This window comes from Giraffa tippelskirchi, chromosome 13 (genome assembly GCF_054371585.1).
Source record: "Giraffa tippelskirchi isolate mGirTip1 chromosome 13, T2T-mGirTip1v1.2.pri, whole genome shotgun sequence".
NCBI lineage: Eukaryota > Metazoa > Chordata > Mammalia > Artiodactyla > Giraffidae > Giraffa > Giraffa tippelskirchi.
Window position 1 is genome coordinate 34643644 of NC_137287.1, and position 21952 is coordinate 34665595.

General features: G+C 41.2%; 1 protein-coding gene across 22 annotated transcripts in view; it reads right to left on the reverse strand.

The window, feature by feature from the left end:
• Positions 1–21952, reverse strand: part of RBFOX1 (RNA binding fox-1 homolog 1) — a 440478-nt gene that overhangs the window by 24682 nt on the left and 393844 nt on the right. For all 22 annotated transcript variants that reach the window (XM_081554695.1, XM_081554693.1, XM_081554685.1 and 19 more), the window contains one exon: positions 18271–18335. In XM_081554695.1, coding sequence (XP_081410821.1) covers positions 18271–18335 — 65 coding nt within the window. The remainder of the gene's footprint in view (positions 1–18270; positions 18336–21952) is intronic.

A 21952-nucleotide genomic window follows, 5' to 3' on the forward strand; every position in this document is an offset into this window, starting at 1 on the left:
ACGAGATGTTAAGGGATGGAGGTAAACTCTGGAAATAGCTGCACTGGGTCAAGACTCTGTGTCTTTTTCTTTTTTTTTGCTTAAATATAAAAATCATAATCAAGATATTTTGACATTTTATTCTGTTGTTTATAACTAAAGCATAGCTGATTTACAATATTAGTTTAGGGTGTACAACATAGTGATTCAGTATTTTTATAGATCAGACTCCATGTACAGTTATTACAAAATAATTGCTAGGTATCACATACTTTATAATATATCCTTGTTCTTATTTCTTTTTATACATAGCAGTTTGTATCTATTAATCTCATATCCCTATTTTACTCCTCCCCTCTTCCTTTCCCCACTATTCTCTAGATCTGTGAGTCTGTTTATTTATATACATTCATCTGTTCTATTTTTTTAGATTCCAAGACCCCAAGTCTCATTCACTCTCTAAGATTCTTCTCAGGGATGCTCCCACAAAGGGTATGGAGTCAATAATGGATGTGGCTTGTCTATGGAGGAATTTTCATAGTCTTTCTCTCTTTAAATCTATTACCAAACTTAATGATGTTTTACGATGATTTCCATAGATCAAGGGGTCCCAAACCCCTGGGATCTAAGGCCTGATGATCTGACGTGGAACTGACATCATAACAATAGAAATAAAGTGCACAATAAATGTAATGCACTTGAATCATCCCCAAAGCATCCCCCACCCCTATCTCCATCCCTGGAGAAACTGTCTTCCACAAAACCGGTCTCTGGTGCCAAAAAGGTTGGGCACCTCTGCACAGACCAGCCACCTAGACTCTGGATCTGACTCTGCTGGTGGGAACACTTAAATGAGTCCTGGAACTTGCTATATTATCCTTAATATCTTGCTTTTCATCTTAGGCTAAATCTCATCTCTTGGCAATTTTCTTTTCTTCGACAAACCACCCACGGCTGAATTCTAAGAGTCAAATGAAAATAATAGCCAGCCAGGGTTGCTGGAGGGGATGTGAGGAGTTAGGTATGAATAAAATACAGAGAAATCTTCAGGCCCAGGTGGGGGTGGAGGGAAAGGCCAGACTGGAGATGTTCTCCCATCGAATAATACTGGTTTTAAATTTTACTATTAAAGGTGCTGGTCATTGACCCTTCTTTGGCCTTTTAGTTAATCTTTGTCTCTATTGTTACACAAAACTCAGGCTTGACACTCACAGCAAGCTTCCTCTTGTATCCAATGCTATGAATATTCACTCTAACACACAGAGAGACACAGGTATGTGATTAAAATCCTTCAAGGCTATCTTCTAAAGTATCCCTTCAGCCTGAGAAGGGAGTCTTCTGGTCTGATAGATGTCAGCCCCAAGATAGCAATGGACAAAGTTAATTTAATTCTATCTGCAAGTTCCAGGGTATCTGTTAGTTATAAAGTAGAGGTTCTCATTACAGTACTCTAAGATTCTTTTAAAAAATATAAAATACCAATGACCAGGTGGCTCAGATGGTAAAGAATCTGCCTGCAATGCAGGAGGCTTGGGTTTGATCCCTGGGTTGGGAAGGTGCCCTGGAGAAGGGAATGGCAACCCATTCGAGTACTCTTGCCTGGAGAATTCCAAGACAGAGGAGCCTGGTGGGCTATACAGTCCATGGGGTTGCTGAGAGTCGGACACGACTGAGTGACTAACACTTTTTCTTTCAATGTTCAGACCATCTTTTAAAATATAAGATATCCATGACCAGACCTAATCATTTAAATCAGAATTCTGGAGAGTGGTACCCAGGTATTTCCGAAAAGCCACACAGGTGTTTCTAATGTGGCTGCCAGCACTGAGAACTAATTTCTCACATATGTTCTCTGAACATAGGTATCTGCCTTTACAGGAAATAAGAACTGCATCTTCTTTTGTTTTTTAAATTAAATTGTGCTACTGTTGATTTCCATCATTTACAGTTCTTGATATTTTAATTATTGGCATTTGTAATTAATACATTGTCTAATATATTTCTTAATAGTTATTAATTTTTAAATAACTATGTTTACAGGATGATTCTTTTTAGACACATAAAATTCAGGTAGAAAGATACATTAATCAAGTTGTTGGTCACATTTAAAAGTTGCTGGAATCTTGGGGAATCCAGCCATGATTGATTCCTGCATAAATATAATATGCAGACAAAAGATGCTCCTATCCTATTACAGTTCTACTTGGTACCTTGCTAAATAGTTTACTGATGTGATTCATTCACTCCTCAGATGCTTAATGAGGGCTTGCGATGGGCCAGGCAACCAGCTGCTGCTGCTGTTGCTAAGTTGCTTCAGTCCTGTCCGACTCTGTGCAACCCCATAGACGGCAGCCCACCAGGCTCCTCCGTCCCTGGGATTCTCCAGGCAAGAACACTGGAGTGGGTTACCATTTCCTTCTCCAATGCATGCATGCATGCTAAGTTGCTTCAGTCGTGTCCGACTCTGTGCGACCCCATGGAGAGCAGCCCACCAGGCTCCTCTGTCCACAGGATTCTCTAGGCAAGAACACTGGAGTGGGTTGCCATCTTCTTCTCCAAGGCAACCAGCTAAGCTTAAGGAATTTGATGCCACGCTCATGGTCTTTAAACCACTGAGGAATGTCTATTACTGGGCTTGGCTGTCTCGAAGCTCATAATCTAATTTATATTTCAGTTTTGTAACCTTGAAAGGAAGACTGATTTGCTTGTGATCAGTATTTTACCTCTCTCCCCTTCAACTCAGTTCTAAAGTTCTAGAACTGTACAAATTCCATTCAGATTCATATTTTTCCCTGCCCTGTTGTTTATATATATATGTATATAATCATATGTACATCATGTAGAATCAAGATGAAGTACAAAAAAACAAGCAAATAAGTAGATTGACTATAGACTCTTCTGAAATGGCCTATCCTTATATTTTTAAAAAGAGGAATGCATTCACACCCATTCAAAACTATTTCATGGAGCAACAGTTTCAACACTATCATTGCATACATTAAAAAGTTTAAGGTGAAAGGAGTTAAGGCCTGTGAATCTGTCCCCACTTTGAATCTTCCTCACCAAACCTCTGAGTTGTAGACACTCAAACCCAAGGGCACCTCCATTTCCTGGAGACCTTGAGCACAGCCCTCTTCTGTAATGTTAGTTTCTCCAAAATTTAATACTCTCCCTGGTTCCCACTGCACTGCTTTTCTCAGCTAAAGTGAAAGAGAACTAGCAGAGTCTGGAAGCTGGGCTGGGTCACGCACAAGCTGTGTTCCAATAGAAAAATCATTTCATCTTTCTGGGCCTCAGTTTTCTCATCTGGAAAATGGAAACAAACATAGAGTGCACGTGTGCACACACACACACATACAAACACACACACACCCCTCTCAGGGTTCTTTTTTTGGTATATGTATGTGCAGATCAATGAGAATATGAATGCAAAAGCAATTTATTTGGTGTGTGTATTAGTTGTTCAGTCATGTCTGACTCTTTGCAACCCCGTGGACTGTACCCCAACAGACTCTTCTGTCCAAGGGATTTCCTGAGCAGGAATACTGGAGTGGGTTGCCATTCCCTTCTCCAGGGGACCTTCCAACCCAGGGATCGAACCTGGGTGTCCTGCAGATTCTTAACTGTCTGAGCCACTAGGGAAGCCCATTTGGGGGAAGACATTTATTTTTTTGGCTGTGGGGACTCATGAACAATATAAGCTTCTCTCCCTCCATAGAGACATTGGCTGTTTGTGTTGTTAAGTCCTGGGTTTCTGTGGTTTTATGGCAAAAGGGGATAGTTAGGAGCCTTTTAAGGTTGTAGGTCATTTTACAGGTGGCTGGAACCTCCAGGAAGGTAAAATTCCACCTCAGCTTTCATTGGGCGGGCAAAGGAGAGGACAGAGGGGTACCAATCACAGGTTGGAAATGGGTCTGGCAGATTCTCTGAACAGCATATGTATTCTCTAGACCTGGGGTCCCCAACCTCCAGGATCTAATGCCTGATGATCTGAGGTGGAGCTGATGCAATAATAAGAGAAATAAAGTACACAATAAATGCAATGTGTTTGAATCATCCCGAAACCATCTCAGAATGTGGAAAAACTGCCCACCATGAGATCAGTTCCTGGTGCCGCAAAGGTGGGGACTGCTGTTTTACGAGAAGCCACCTCACACCAGGGAGGGGCTCTCTGAGATCCTGGAGGCTCAGGAGAAGCACTGGGTGTCCAGGCTGAGCCTCTGGATGGTGGAGAGGCCACACTTAGATGGTCTGGGTCCATCTAGGAGTTGTGTGTAAAACAAAGGGAGCTGATGGTAGAAAGTTCCAGAAATGTCCTAATCCCTGGGGATTCCGAAAACCCCCTACCACCACAGCATTGGACTTCTCATCAAGTATGATGGGAAAAGGGCAACATAGGCAGATTTGGGTGTTTTTTTTTTGACTCTTTGAAGCCATGTTGGTTTGGGGGCAGGGTCTACATTGGGAGAACCGATTATTTTTTCCTATGAAACTGATGCACCCCTGGCAGCCTGACAGCTCCTCCTTGGACATGAAAAAGAAGAAATAATCCAGGAGAAAGATGAACAGAAGTACAGGCTGTTTGATCACAAGGTTCCCAGTTGCTTCTTCCTTCAAAAGAAGGAAGCAACTCTTTTGCCCAATCTACTTTTTCCCCCAATTTTGAGAAATGATTGACAAATTAAAATTGTTTATAACCAGGCTGTACAGCGTCCTTTTTTGTTAAAAGTGCGCAAAGTGATGACTTAATATCCATGTACTTTGTGAAATGAGTACGACAATCAAGCTAATTAACATGTCCATCACTACACAGAGTCACCTTTCTTTGTGTGTGGTGAGCACATTTAAGTTCTACTCTCTTGGCCAATTTCAGGTCAATGTGTTTTCATGTTTCTAGGATGAAAGTCAAGATTGAAAAAAACCAACAAAAAATCTTCTAGAGGCAAAAAATTCTGACTCAAAGAACCTGCTGCCACAGGAAGGGACTCATTTTTGAGTCAACAAAACAAATTATGCTCCTAGTTTAGTGATGCTGCTAATAATAATAATAATAATAATAAGGATGATGATGTTGATGATAATATCCTGAGTGCTACTGAGCATCAATGCTATGCAAGGAGCTTTCTCTTCATGACCACAATTAATTCTCACAACCACTCAGGAAGGCAGGCATCACTCATTACCTGCCCGGCCCCAACCCCTTTGATGATGAGACAGTGGAGGGTCAATTAGCTTGCCACTACTATCTCGTGTAGTAAGGAACTTACAAACTGAGATTCAGGCTCTAAATCTAATTTTCTGATCTTAATCTATAGGTGAATCAGCAAAGATTTGCCAATGCATGCACCTATCAAAGAGTAGGTGCAAGGAGTGTGAGAGACCCTGGTTTACATCCTGATCAGGGCGATGACAAGTTGAGGAAGGACAGATTCCCAGCATGTTAGTGTTACAGTGGGTCCTGAAAGATTGCCTCGTCTAAAAACATTCTGTCCTTTCAGATGGATTCAATTTGCTTGATTTTGTCCGTATATATTAAATGCTTTCTTCTTCTGATTTTGACCATTTTTAAAATCTTTACTGAATTTGTTACAATACTGCTTCTGTTTTATGTTTTGGGTTTTTTTTTTTGGCCACAAGCCATGTGGGATACCAGCTCCCTGCCCAGGGATCAAACTCACACTCATAGCATTAGGTGAAATCTTAACCACTGGACCACCAGGGAAGTCCCTCAACAATTTCAAATAACTATGTGTGTGTGTGTGTGTGTGTGTGTGTGTGTGTGTGTGCGCGCGCGCACGCGCACGCGCACTTAGTTGCTCAGACATGTCCGACTCTGTGACCCTATGGACTGTAGCCTGCCAGGGTCCTCTGTCCATGGGATTTTCCAGGCAAGAATACTGGAGTGGGGTGCCATATCCTACTCCGGGGGTCTTATTGATCCCCGTAATTCTCTCCATCAAATTATTGATAACACTATGCTTTTCACCACCTTTTTGCAGTTTATCAAACAGTAAGTGTTTACCTTTGCCTCTTTCTGATTCTAACTGGTATATTCTCTCCCTTGAGCAGATGGCAAAACAGGGACCCCATAAAGGTAAGAGGAGTCTGATATGACTTTTCCAGGGTAAGTTTTATAACAGGGAGAGTCTACAGTAACACACAACCCATGAGGAGATATTATTAACAGCACAGAATCATTCTGATTAGCTTTGGATCTTTGGGGTAAAGAAAATGATGTTTGGTGGCCCTAGGCTAGCTGAGAGAGGAAGTCACAACAAAATGGATTGTGAGGGACAACCATCCTCGGGCAGCTCTGACTTTCTCCCTGAAGAAGGAGAGAGCAGATAGGAGGCAGTCACGAGTCAATAAGTTACAAAGACAGACTCTCTTACACATGCGAGACTTGTGGAGGGAGAACCCAGAGTGAACATTGTTTACTGCCCGTGTGTGTGCTAAGTCACTTCAGTCGTATCCGACTCCCTGCGACCCTATGGACTGTAGCCTGCCAGGTTCCTTTGTCCATGGGATTTTCCAAGTAAGAGTACCTGAGTGGCCTACCATTTCCTCCTTCAGGGCATCTTCTATACCCAGGGATCGAACCTGCATCTCTTATATCTCCTGCACCGGCAGGAGGGTTCTTTACCACTAGTGTCACCTGGGAAGCCTCATTGACTGCCTACTGGGGTAGAATTGAAGCACCTTGAGAATGGTGCTTCTCACAAATTGCCTACAAATCTCCCTGATATCTTAAAAGTGTAGATTCCGGTTCAAGCCAGGCTTGATAGTCTGCATGTCTCACAAGTTCCTGGTGAGGCCAGTTTGGAATTTGGTTGGTCAAGGAACCACGCTTTGCAGTGTAAGTGTCTAAGGACCATAAGTGTGAACCCCTCTAACCTTGAAATTAGAACAGAATAAGGGAAGCACTTCTTTCCCTGTTGTTTGTTAATTTTAAGTCAAAGACTTTAAAGAAAACAATTAAAAAAAAAAAACAGAAAAATTATCATTCTGGGAAAGCAACGGAACTAATACTGTCCAGGACACATTTTTTGATGTGTGCCCAGCCCCACCATGTGGGCTCCTATTCTAGTGTCTAGAAGTGATCCACAAACCCTTTAACCATGTAGAAATGGTGTGTGTGTGGGGAAGTCTCTCATCTTTTAATGCAATCAAATTTCAAATGACAACATTGGCCCATGAAAGGAGGGATTAAAAGGATGCCAGAGGGATTAAAAGGATGCTAGGAGCATCCAGAGATCCTAGTTTTCTTTTTAAAGAAATTCAACAGCTGCAAAAACACTGGGAACCACTGATCCAGGTTATCAGACATGTGATGCATTTCTAGATTCTCAGGCCAAGGCATTTCAATCTAAGTGATTACGATAATGAAGGGAAAAGGCTGGTTTTGATTCTGAATCTTCTCCCCCAAATCTATTGATTGATCCAAACATTCACACATCATAATGTAGCAAGAATAAGCTGGGAACAAAGCATGGACAAGTTAGCTATTACAATTCCCTCAATATCTCTCCTACCCAACTGATGGTGGTGGTTTAGTCGATAAGTCATGTCCAACTCTCCTGACCCCGTGGACTGTAGCCTGCCAGGCTCCTCTGTTCATGGGATGTCCCAGGCAAGAATATTGGAGTGGGTTGCCATTTGCTCCTCCAGGAGATCTTCCCAATGCAGGATTCAAACCCACGTCTCCTGCTTTGCAGGCTGATTCTTTACCACTGAGCCACTTGGGAAGCCCCTGCTACCCAACTACCATCCCCCTAAATTCTGATAGCAGTCCCTACTCTAAATATCTCAGATGTTAATTAAAGATGAAATGCACTATGGTTTGGAGGAGAATCTAATTCCAGAAGAGTCAATCACTGTGATCTACCCTAGGAAGAATATCATAAGTTATTTATTTCTGTCCAATGACTGTTCACAGGTGTGTATTACACACAAATATGAAAATAAAATAAAGCCTACATATAAACAGAAGTCAGTTTTTTGGAAGAGAATTCAGGTTCTCTTCATGGGTATAAGAGCCAGAACTTGCTTTGATAATGTTAAAAAAAAAATACTAGAAGTTTTTAATGAAAAGTTCCTTCTTACCTGCAAAGATAGATCATCTAGGATATGTGATAGTGACCCTAAAATAAAAGGCATAGTGGACCAGGTTTAATTTTTGTCACATTCAAGAATGTTTCATGAGCTCAGAGCTTATCTGTGTGTGTGAGCTAAGTCGCTTCAGTTGTGTCCGACTCTTCGCGACCCTGTGGACTATAGGGTCCTGCCAGGCTCCTCGGTCCATGGGATTCTCCAGGCAGAATACTGGAGTGGGTTGCCATGCCCTCCTCCAGGGGATCTTCCCAACCCAGGGATCGAACCTGTGTTTCTGTATCTCCTGCATTGGCAGGCAGATTCTTTACCACTAGCGCCATCTGGGAAGCCCCAGAGTCTATCTACTATCTACTGCCTGTCTGTTCCCTTCCACTTGACTGGAATACTGTCTTCTACGAGGAAAGGTCTTTATTTGCAATGGAAATGGCTGATCCGGAGGCTTCGTGTACAGTTTCTCATCAGAGGTGTCTGACCGGCGTCTGGAAAGCACTGGGCTTTCTCACCTACCTCTAAACCCTTCACAGTTGAAGGGTCTTGATGACTTTACTGAAAAGAGAGGTTTTATTTGCTTTTTTGTGGCCCATCAAGTCAATGATCTGCAACCCAAAAAGTATGTAATTAGGCCATGACATGACCAAAGGAGTTGTTATATCTTGTCTCGTCACTGGCAAACATAGCTCCCCACATGGCTGTGACAGCCATGGTCTATTGGGTTTGGAATTTCCTTTAATATCTCCCCAACTCCTTCTTGGTCCAGTCTGTTGACTATTACAGGCTTGCTTCTTTTTTTTAACGGCTCCAATTAAATTATATATTCATCCAACAGTGCCTAACACTTGTTAAGAAGCCATTACAGATTATGGACCCAAGGCAACTGATTCTTGAAACAAAAATTTGAGCACTTTTTCTTTCAATGTGTGCACGTGTGTGTGTGTGTGTGTGTGTGCGCCTGCATATGTGTAAATTAAAAATGAGAAACTCAGGGAATACATCGATCAGTAACAGACATATTACTTTTCATCACTGAGGGCTCTGTGTCCATAAACACAAGTTTCCCAAATCACACTGATGCTACTACCATCAAGAACTACACATTCCTTCCTTCACTCTTCCCAGGCCATCTCAGTCTACATCAAATAGAATCATAGTCCATCTGCAGAGCAGGCTGGCAGAAAATATAATTATCTTAGTTATCGTAATTTGTTCGGTGAATGCTCAATCAGAATTATTAATCCATAGGGAAAATAAATCCATGAGAGCATGAAATTCCATTCACTTTTTAATCACTGAGTTGCATCTTCGTTATGACTATTTGAAGTGGCAAACGTGCCTAAGCTCTGACTTTGTAACAACAGCATAAGGGGATAGAAACAATTCAGGATCTAGACTGACAGACACTGGACTTGAACCCCGGTAGCAACATTTCCTGGGGTGTACATCACTGTGCCTGGACCTGCTTCTCCCGCCTGGGCCCTGGGAGTTCCACTGAGGATGGCCACATGTGTCCTCGTCCTTCCATAGTCCTAGGTGAAGCCTGTGGTCCTAGCGTCATTACTGACAGGGCGTCCCTTCTCTGACACATTATCCCGCCTTAAACAATCACTTAAGTGGCCTATTTAAAACGATCCATCTTAAATGATCATTACATGGCTGCCCTCACTAAACTGCTTCCCTAATCAGGTCATTTGTTCCAATGTGTTGCATACTACCTGACAGACAAGAGACAACTGCTGGAAAAAACTTCAGAAGAGAAATCTACATGGTGAAAAGATTTAAAAAGTGTGAAGAAATGTCACCTAAGACTGCTCACTTTAAGAATACCTGATTTATCAAAATCTGAACTTCTGAGGACTGACCAATTAAAGGCCCTATGTAGCCCCCGAATACATGGTTTTCCATCACACAAAAAAAGAAAGAAAGAAACAAAGCAAAACAAACAAATTATTCCAGAACTCAGTGGATTCAAAAGGATTAGATTTGCACAGAATCCTACCTATTCTATTTAAAAGTCATGTCTACAGCATAATCAGCTGAGTAGATTTGATCCTTACCTTTCCTAAACTTTGACTCTGGAATGGGTTAAAGAAACAACAGATTCAAACCCTCAGATTCAAACTCTCCGATTCAAATGCTCAGATTCAAACTCGCAGATTCAGGTGGAATTAAAATAACCTAGATAATCTTGGTTTCCTCCAAGCTCACTCTTGCTCTCCAGATTTAAAACTCTTAGTGGATGATGGTATGGGAATATAAAATAAAATATGAAAAATTGGAATTGAGGATTATGGAAATAAGAACATGAAAATAAAAACGAGAACATTTTAAATAGTCCCCTTGATGTGCTGAATATTTCATAGGCAGTATCTTGAAACCTCCGAACCACTCTGTGAGGTGGAATCAATAAACCCATCACACATGCAGTGATGGAGGACCGAGAAATGACTCCTCAAGGTTGCTCTACTAAGATGCTCAGAGCCTGGGGACTAAGGGCATAGACTTCACTCTCAAGCTGAACTGAGCCTCTTCTTCATCCTTCCCCAATCTTGTCTTCCCCATCTGTGAAATGGAGGTGGCAACATCAATTTAATAGAGTTGGTACGCCAAGTCCATGACTGTCTTTATAAAGTACCTTGAACAGTGCCAATCACAGAGTAAGGGCTCCATACATAGTCATTGTTGCTATCACTGTTATTATAACTATTATAATATCACAGAGAGATGATCTGAATCAAAGTTTGCCCCTACTATATTAAACTTCAAGAAGTCGTAGGAAACAGTGAGAGTACCAAAGTCCTCTGTTTCCACCTAATGAACATTTTCACAGGAGCATTTTCATATATATGGCAAGTTTTATTGATAAAATTTATTTTGATCTGGCTTATGTACCTTGGAAAATGAAATTTACAGACAATACCTGTTTCTTTCTAGTTACCCTAAAGCTGTCTAGATTAATCACCTTCACTTTCTCTTCCTGAGGGAACTCTTGAGTCACTGGGGGAAAAAAAATGAACCAGTTAAGAAAGTAAACTTTAAACCAAAAAGAAGGACAAGAATATAAATAAAAAATAAGAATATATTTTATACACTACTATGTATGAATGTATATTTTCAACCCAGTGTTCTAATTGAAAGCTGTATGTGCTATTCTGGGCACTGCGGTAGAAAACGATTATAAATTCAGGCATTAGTGACTCATTCCTATTACAAGTTCACAGAACAACTTTTTCTTTTTTTAATTGCAGGACCCAGAAAAGCTCATCAGGATGAGTGAAAGTAAAAATGAAAGTGTTAGTCACTCAGTCGTGTCTGACTCTCTGTGACCCCATGGACTGTAGCCCACCAGGCTCCTTTGTCCCTGGAATTCTCCAGGCAAGAATACTGGAGTGGGTTGCCATTCCCTTCTCCAGGGAATCTTCCTGACCCAGGGATCGAATCCAGATCTCCTGCATTGCAGGCAGATTCTTTACAGTCTGAGCCACCAGGAAAGCCCAAGGGATGAGTAAGAACAGTGGAAAAGATTAACAGCTAAAATCAAGAACAACTTCAACAGAGAACTATCAACAGAAGATACAGAGGAGTAACCACTGCTTGCTGCCATGTTTTAACTCAACATGTTGAGATGTGAGTCCCAAACAGCTTCCTTTTGACCCTGGGTCTTGGTCTTAATTGTGGATCTATCCTCTCTGGACACCCATGAACTAAGCCCTCAGGTCCTCATCCATCTGAGAATTCCACTGTTGGCATCACCAAGTTTTACAACACCCTCACTCTATTTTTCCACCAGTGGATTTCTCAAAAAGGGTTGAAAATGTAAATAAAATATAATATGGAATCTATTCAGAGAGTTGCCAACTTTTACTTTGCCGAGGAAGAACATTCAAAACAAAACTGGATAAAAAAACGAGAAAGCAAAGCTGTTGTCATCCTTTCATACAAGAAAAGCTATTTTTCACAGCATATGGGAAAGAAGCCTGGTTAAAGTCTGGCCATTCTCCAGACAAGAGAGTTGGTCACCATATTACATGGTCCATGGTTTTCTCCTGTCCTAGAAAACCAGTGCTTCATTAGAAGCACTCACCTGGTCTGAACTGGCCATGGGAGATAGCGTGTGTTAAGTTGCTTCAGTCGTGTCCGACTCTTTGTGATCCTATGCCAGGCTCCTCTGTCCATGGGATTCTCCAGGCAAGAATACTGGAGTGGGTTGCCATTTCCTTCTCCAGGGTTTCTTCCTGGCCCGGGGATCAAACCCTTGTCTCTTATATCTCCTGCACTGGCAGGCAGGTTCTTTACCACTAGCGCCACCTGGGAAGCCCATAGGAGATAGTGCTTTACACAAAGCACTAGTATAAGATCTTGAAATCCCTCATTGCACACATCACAAAGACTGGGTGCTTTTTAACCAGAAACAGTTTCAACCTTAATCTAACTCGGTTCACACAAGAGGAACAGGGAAAACTATGAAATGTCCCTCCTATCTCTGCTTTTGCATGGTCTACCCTCATTCAGGAATCCACATGATCCAGAGATGAAGCTTTCAGCAAGAAACAGTAAAATTGTGAGGTCCCTAAAGTATTACAATATTTAAAAATTAACCCTTCTACCAAAAAAATTTGAAGGGTAAATTAAATTTTTCATTTCACGGTACTCGTATATATGCTTTGTAGCCTGGCAATCCCTTAATTTTTAGCCTATATGATTTGATAAATACTCCACAAAAAATGGTATATCATTTTAAATGCAATTATTAGCCTTATTTTAATGATATTTCTCTATTATTTAATCTAATTCCAGGAAGTAAAACCTTCTAAAATAGATAGTGAGTACCCACACAAATGGAAATCAACTCAAACCCCTTTAGCTTTTAAGTTTAGATCAAACTAAGGTTATACATAAAAATTTAGTTCTATGTTCTGGAGTTAAGCTTATTATGAAAGATTATGAGAACATAGAGAGATAGTCTTTTCCTCTCTGTCCATACTTCCTTCCTTCTTGCTTTCTTTCCCTTCTTCTTTCCTCTTTCTCTCTTCTCTTTTTCTTTCCATTCATCCACTAGGCACTTATGTATCTATCATCCATCTACCTTTCCGTCCATCCATCCATCTACCCATCTATGTATGTATGTATGTATCTATCTCTGTGCTGTGCTGTGTTAAGTCATTTCAGTCGTGTCTGACTCTCTGTGACCCCATGGACTGTAGCCTGCCAGGCTCCTTTATCCATGGGGATTCTTCAGGCCAGAATACTGGGGTGGGTAGCCATTCTCTCCTCCAGGAGATCTTCCCAACCCAAGGATCAAATCTAGATCTCCCGCTTTGTAGGCAGGATCTTTACCATCTGAGCCACCAAAGAAGCCCATGAATACTGGAGTGGGGAGCCTATCTCTTCTCCAGGGGATCTTCCCAACCCAGATATCAAACTGGGGTCTCCTGCATTGCAGGTGGATTCTTTACCCCCTGAGCTACCAGGAAGCCCCTATCTGTCTCTACCACCATATAATTTTAAATAGTTGACCTATAGATCAACCTCTCCATGACCCCAAAGACATGACTACTTATTCCTATTGAGTTTTAAGAAAGGCTATTAATCTATTTCTCTCTGACATAGAACCTTTCATTTATAGGTTATGAATATCACATTTAAAACATGTTCTAGCATGGGGCTCATGACTGGCAGAATTTGGCATATCCTGACCTCCTTGTAGTAAGATTTATTTGTCTAGACACTCATATAAATCCTCCATGAGGTCCTAAGGCAGAAGTGTATGTATGTGTTGTGTATACATATATTTTTCACATGTACATGTAATATATATATATATACAACATACATATATGTATGACTATGCAGAGAGCAAGATTATTGATATTGATATTATGGCATTTTAATTGGGCTTCTATTAGGCTGTGATTGTCAGTTGCTCAGTCATGTCCAACTCTGCGACCCCATGGATTGTAGCCCACCCGGCTCTTCTCCATGGGATTTTTTTCCAGGCAAGAATACTAGAGTACATTGCCATGCCCTCCTCCAGGGGATCTTCCCAACCCAGGGATCGAACCTGTGCCTCCTGAATTACAGTCAGATTCTGTACCACTGAGTCATTGGGGAAGCCCCTCTATTAAGCTGAGCTATATGAAATTGTCAATATTCTACCATTTGGGGCCCACAAAAATAGCAGCTTCATATGGTAGAGTCTAATGTTGCCAAAAAAAATGTCTCAAAAAACAAACAAAAAAAAAGGTAGAAAATAAAACAAACAAAGAGAAGCCTATTGCTTGCTGTCTCTTTTACTCAGTCTAGAGGCACCTGTATGGCTGGGGATACTACTGTAGGTCAAAAGCTGCTAACTTTTAAGGATCTTTACAGAAATGCAAGTGTCCATGAAAACAGTGGCCCAGGGTAACTAGGAGGGCACCTGGATCATCATGAAATCTCAGAGCGAATGCCTCTGTTAGTTTCTCCTCTAGTTGGTCTGAATTGAGTTCTCTTCTGCCCTAATGTGGAGGTCTGTTTCCATGCACTGTGTGTTAGGGGATGTTAGGATGTTCAGCAAGCAGGGCAAGCATGACAGATGTCTGCCTTTTTGGCGTGGTAACATTGTCATCAAAGCTGTGTACACATCAGACACGTTTACCCAAATACCTGTAGCGTGATTCATTGAAAAGGAAATCTTCCCCTCCCTCCCCACCTCCCAGTTTGGCTGCTCAAAGATGCAACAAGGACCAAGTCAGAAGACACAAAGAAACCAAGAGCCAGTCAATCAAGAGAAGCCTGCCCCCAGGCTTCATTCAAGCAAGCCATTCATCGAGCTAATGTGGTGATGGACCTGTCCAATCAGAACATACCACAAACACATCAGCAACACCAAGTGGCATGCAATGACCAGATGATCATCGGCCCCACTGCCATGCTTTGATCGGTTCAAGCTCAGAAAACCATCTCCCTTGAGAGTCCAGATAGTTGGCTTTCCACAAATCAAAGTGAGATTAGAAGATTTGAGGTGAAGTCAAAGGCTTACCAAATCTTGCCTAAATGCCCAAGAAAGACGTTTGCCTATTGCCGTTCGATTCGTCAATGAGTCTGAAAAATTACCTAGTCCAGTCAGGTCTTTTTCTTTGGGGGGAAATCACTGCCCACACCAGATGGTCTTCCTTCCGGAGGTCAGCATTCAAGAAACTCTCAGGGTACTCCGAGATAATCACCATGTGATCATTTAACCAAGAAGATGATGGGCAGGGAGTTAACGAGGTGGCCATCAATGAACTTCTGGCCAGTCCTGAGGTTACTGGAGTTCAAGATTTTCCAAAAGGCCCCGAATCTTTAATTTGATGAGGGCTTAATTTGTGCTGATAAAAGGTAAAATTCTACCGACTGGGGACATCAAACTTCTTTCCCTTTCAAGACGCCTGAGAAGTGAATCTCATGATTAGAGAGAAAATTTGTTGCAGTTTCTCTTTGGATCAGGTTGACAGCCAGTGAGTGTGACCCAAACATTCTCTGTTCCTGCTGATTTTATTTCCTATTTTGAAGGAGTTTCTTTGGGTTAAGAAGCTTTTCTCTTTGCCTGTCTTCTAGAAAGTAGGCACTAAGAGTCTCTCCCTACTGATATTATCCTGTGATGGAGTAAAAATAAGTGATTACACAACTTCCCTGAGATAATTCTAGATTCTTGTCATCTCTAATCGACTGGAAAGCTCTTCTGATAATTTCACATTTTCCCCTAAACATGTGTCTTCTCTTAAAGGGTCTTCCTCCTCTTTACCTGCTTACTAACAATAAAAGGAAGTACCACCATTTCATAAATACACTTTATAAATCAAACCAGAAACATAATTTTTAAGACTGTTTTCTGGTAAATTTATCTATGTCTGCATTTCTCTCGATGCAATATTTCCATAAGTGGCAAGTGAAATAGGACTAGTAATCAATTTCCACAGCAACCAAAAAGACCTAATGTGCAGATTTCTTTAATGAACAGCAAGAAGCCAATTATATGGACAAGAGGACATTTAGTTGGTTTCTTCAACTGAAACTATTACACCAAAGTGGGAATTGCAGGGTTAGTCAAGATTTACCAAACCAAGAATGAGGGCAATTTTTCAGTAGGACAGGTTGCCAGTGAGAAATCTTAATAATATTAAAATAACAGATTTCATACATACATTTGTATATATGGTGCCCCCAAGTGCAGCAAAACTTTAACTTATTTTTTAAGGCAAATGCAAATGGAGATGGCCAGATCCTCAAGTAATTCTATCTAAGAATAATATTAAACATTGTTGGGTTTTTTTTTTTCAAATGTCTATGTTGGTCTTATTAAAGAAAGCAATTTAAATTATATCTTTGTAATTAACCTTTTTTTCAGCTTGGGGATAGATGCACTTATACTGAGAAGCAAGATTAAAAAAAAAAACCCAAAGACATAAATCTGTTTAAGATTCTTATAATTATGCAGCAGGCTAAAGTTACTATGATTATAATTATATACAAAGTGGGTGTTGGAGAATTTAGCATCGAGAGATATTTTCATAAAAATAATTAAGGGTTGTAGATGAACCACATTACAACTGACACTCTGTGAATCTGCAGTGTGCAAAATTTAATAGAATTAAGCCTTTTCATTTGTAGAATGATCTTGAGGATTTCAAGACTGTCATCATTTTTATTAGCTTTTTTGACCCTCTCAATTTCCCTAATTCAGTGTCAAAGTGTATTGAAGATAGCAACTTTCATAAAACATATTTTGCATCCTAGCAACTGATGATTGGGTAACTGGATAATTTAAGTATTTAGAACTATGTGCTGACAATTGTTTGGGTTTCTCTGGAAGCTCCCTCCAGACTTGAGAGCTCTTGATGGCTGCTTATAAGAATACTAGGAATTTATAGGAATAATACCTGCATACAATCAGATAACAGATCTCAACTCTGTCTTGCCAAAGAGCTATTTGATCATGAGTTTTTATGCATGGGGTTTTCAAAGTGTGACATTGAGGGTTCAGGAATTTCTTTTGCTTTCGTATACCTCCGAAGAAGTCTGTAGTTACAAAGAACTAAGGATACACCTTGTGAGAAATGGAATGGAACTGCAGAGAAAGCATACCACAGCAAACTAAGACAGGAACTGAGTCACAAGAGGCCTGAGAGGAGACCCAGAGTCTGCCAACACTCCCCATTCACGAGTCCAAGACACCGCCTGCTTACCTGTCGAACCCAGCATGCCTCAGCCACACATGCAAACTGTTACCATTACTGTTTTATTCATGAAACATAGTTTTAAATTAAAGGAGTCATTACCCAAAATAAGCACCCTCCATGACATTTGTGCATGCAGAGCATCTGAACATTCACATTTATGTCCTCTGAAAACAGAGCCAACGATTTGCATTCAATATGGAAACGCACACTTTCATTTTTTTTTGTTTTCCAAAGCACTTATACAAAAATAGCTGTGGCTTGCCATTTCAGAAACCGAGTCATCTGTTAAGCCTGGGTAATGGGTAATAGAGCTCCTCCAACCCCCAGCCCTCACCCCCCGCCATCCAGTTCTGACTTCTGTGTTTCTTAAACCTACTTCAGTCCCTTCCACTGCCAATCTTCACATGTGGTATGCATTACAAATAAATGTTGGCTTATGTTCATAGGCATAGGGTCTGGGCATTGCCAAAAAGAAAGACTCTCCTTATGAATGCCAGACACACTGCCCATATTCCTTTAGGTGGGATCTTAAAAGGCAATAAAGGGGAAGGCTTTCCTGAATGTACAAAGGTGTAAAAAAGGGAACTGAGGTGTTGAAAATGGAGGTAAACCTGTGGGATCCTCTCTTGGCTTTCGTCCTATGAGTTACATGAATCCAGGATTTTACAGAGAAGCCCAGGAGAAGGTTGTACAAGGGGTATATTTTGTGCATGCAGGGTGAGCTGTCAGAGGAACTGAGACGGCAGAACAACTATGCAGGGACCCACCATCTTTGTGGCTTAGCAGAGAGGGCGAGTGTTCAGAATGAGCTAGGCATCACTGCATCCTGGCGGCCCCGTGCCGACCTTCACCATGAGACCTAACTTTTGGGGCACTGCCTTCCCCAGCAGTCATGCATTTGCACTGAGACCAGACGAGAAGCTCACCTCCCACCAGCTAAGTTCATTTCCAGGTAATAGTCAAGCGTGAGAAGGAAAGCCCTTACCTGTCACTGTAGGCAGCGGCAGTGGCAGGGGTGGGCTGGGCGTAGCGGTATGCAGCATAACCACCCTAAAACACAAGGAGAAAGCGGGCTTAGGAACTCAGAGGAGGCCAACTCAGGGCACCTGATGGTGACACCCCAGCAGAACAGCAGTGACCCACATCTAGCGAACTCAAGTGGAGGTTAATGAAAGCTTAGTACCAAAACACGCAAGAAAGATGTGGGGTGGACTACCAGCCCCAGCTGGATGTTAAAGATTAGCAGTTGTAAGCAAATCCCAAAGGGGGAACCCAGAGACCCTCTGAAGGAGATGTACCTACATGTTAATTAATGGTAATCATTTTGGGGTGCAGAGGGTTATGAGCGATTATTTAAATGCTTTTTCTACTTTGCTGAACTTTCCAGATTTTCAAAAGTGAGTATGCTTTACCTTGATTTATCAGCTATCAACTTACATCTTATTCAAACCATCTTTGATTACGTCCTTAAAAATCCAATACAGGTCAAGCTAACGCCCTGCTACATTTGATATTTATTAATGTTAATGTCTTTGATCTTTACTTACAAAAATAAGATAATCCTTTGATTGAAACTGTGTTAGAAGTCTCTTGCACATGTAGCTGTTCAACCACTAAAGCAACGAAAGGAGACTGTCTCTAGCTTTTTAAATGTCACATAATGATTAAAAAAAAAGGAATCTTGAGCACTGCTTAAAAATTCTATCTTTTCAGCTAAAGATATCACACTGGTTCAGATGGGGAATTTGTTTGTTGTGGAAAATATGATAAAGTCTTCCAATTTGTAAATGAAATCATTAGGAGAGAGAAAAAAATTGAAGAAAAATAATTAACATTTAGTTGTATGTATCAGTAATTGCAATTGTTCAATTAAGCAGAGGACAAGCAAATGGGCATATTCGAAAGGAATTGTGTTCAGTGGAGCATTGATTATCAAACTGTGAAAATAACAGAGCTCCTTGCTCAGCAGACCACAGTGATACATCAACCACTGTTGAATGATCTTGGTACAATTAACAGGATCCAGTCTCCACCGATAACACAGGGCCCATTCAGGTTCTAAATGGAATACATAGTCCCATGATCTTCTGTGAGAAGGGTTCTCACCCTCACTGTAAAGGGGCAATTCAGGAGAGACAGCCATGTCAGAGGGCTTCTAATAGCAAAATAACTGGAGGTTGGGGGGATTTAATGGTAGTATCTTGAGTAAAGCAGTTCATTATACTTGGCTCCACGTACAGCACAGAAGACAGATGAATGAGAAAATTGCAAGAAGCATCTATCAGAACAGTGATAGGTACAGTGGTCTCTGTCATTTATTTCTACTCTTTGCCAATCATAACCAACTTTCAAAGCAAATTTTCTATCACTTACATGGCAATTCCAAAAAGCTAGTTTCTCCTTAATCAAGCTCCTTCTTTGGATCACTCTGGAGAAGACACCTCCAAGACATTCTGACAGATAATCACCAATAATTTGGAGCCAGTATTTTTATTTTTTAAAATGTCTCCCTTGAAAAACAATGTGAAAGTTTAAAAAAAAAAAAAAAAGAGGTCTCAGCCAGAAACCACCTGGTGTTCCAAACACCATGTTCTCTAATTAGGAACGGAGCAACTCATTAAATGTGCTGAGGAGTTGGGAAACCAAAGCAGTTGTCACACGGAGCACCAAGCTCCAGGTACAGACTGATGGGCTGAGGGGAAATCGGGTCACCAGATTTCTGGAGCCAGTCTTTTCATCAGCTTGCCCATCTCCTCGCCTTTCATCAGACATCCACAGAGACACAGGTGTGCAGGCACGTGTACTGAACTTAATGAGGTAGGGAGGGGCTGGCACTGGCTTCCTGATGGCTAGGAGGCATTAGCTGCAACCAGCCAAAAACTCTGAATGGAGAAGGTGCGTGTGTGTGCGTGTTCTCTGTCACTCTCAGAATGAAAAACAAAAGTTACTGCAAAGCGCACTGCATCAACGGCCATGTCAATCAATCATGATGTGGTGATTGTAAATTTGGTTCCAGGAAAGACTTCCAGCAACATCCTACTTACAAAACCTCTTTGTTTGAATTCTGGAGGACTCCCTTAATTTCTGCAATGCTTTCTGTCAATGGAAGGAGGTAGCAATTTTGATAAGTGGGAAAAACTATGGCAGTGCAAACAGAATATACCTCAAATGAACCTCACTGACTGCTATGGTTTAGTCACTAAGTCATGTCCGACTCTTTTTGACTCCATGGACTGTAGCTCACCAGGCTTCTCTGTTCATGGGATCTTCCAGGCAAGAATACTGGAGTGGATTGCTATTTCCTTCTCCAGGGGATCTTCCCAACCCAGGGATCAAACAACCCGGGTTTACCTGCATTGCAGGTGGATTCTTTACTGACCCAGTCAGCAGCAGCCCCTCACTGACTACTAGGTTGATACTTACTGGATTGATATAAAATGGAGGAGTGTACACCTGGGAGCCTTCTGAACAACTGAGGGGCTTGTTCATGAAGCTTTGGGAAGAATCCACTCTCTATTTGCATATGTTTTAACCATTTAGAGAAAGCAAGTGTGGGTTTCCATGTAAGATAGGCACAAGAGGTCAATATCCTGATACTTATCTTTGCTATTTAAGAGTATGTTTACAAATATTCTTGATTCATGAGTCAAGGTCATAGTTTGGTAAAGTCTGTGGAACCAGTGGAGAGATTTTGACCTTGGTCAGTGATCTCCTAGGTGTCCAGTAGACTTGATGATGGACAGAAATGTTCTATACTTGTGCAGTACAATATGGTAGCCACTTGTCCTAAATGTCTACGGAAATCTTGAAATGTGGGGGCTACAACAAATGGCGTTTTTAATTTATTTAATGTTGAATTCATTTGAACTAAAATGTAAACAACCACATGGGGCTGGTGGCTACAGTACTGGACAGCCCAGGTCTAAGTGATCCCTGGAATGTGCAGTAATTGGACAAAGGAAAAGGGGTAGATGGCTTGATGTCTCTGTATCTATATACTGCATACTTCCTTTGTGATTCTTCTTTGGCATGGAATCCATTTAAGGGGAAAACCAGAGTTGTATACTGACTCGGTGCATGTGTGCACACACTATAAAATGGTTTAAAAAATTGCTTTAATTTGCCTTTCTAACAGGTAATTCTAATCAATTTTATTGCTGCCCATATTTTGCAGCTTGCCTAGTATAGCCAAAGCCTCAGCAAGGTTCTGGGGTAATGTTTGAAAAAGAAGTGCTCACTTTCATTTGTGGTCATCAAAGCAGTCACCTTAAAACTGATCCTCCCAGACCACACGACAAAAAAAAAAAAAGTGTCCTTGACAGTTAAGATTTTTCCCACCACCAAAGTAAAGGTGAAGAAAAAGAAAAGGGATGACAAGCACACAAGAGTTCTATGCTCCCTACTTACAAAACATACTTTCACATGTTGGGCAGCAAAATAGAAATGTGATCTTATAGAAAATACGTATTTTAAATGGTCATTATGGATTCCCCCTCTCACCCCTGCCCCCACCACCAGAGGCAACCATCAAAGATACTGATTCACAGGCTTGGGAAAACTTCCTTTGTTAGCAAGACCTCTGGAGGTCCACAGGAGGAAGTTATCAATTAAGTACTTTAATGATGCTCCAATGAAACATTTTCAAAACTGTGCTTGGTGGGATCTTC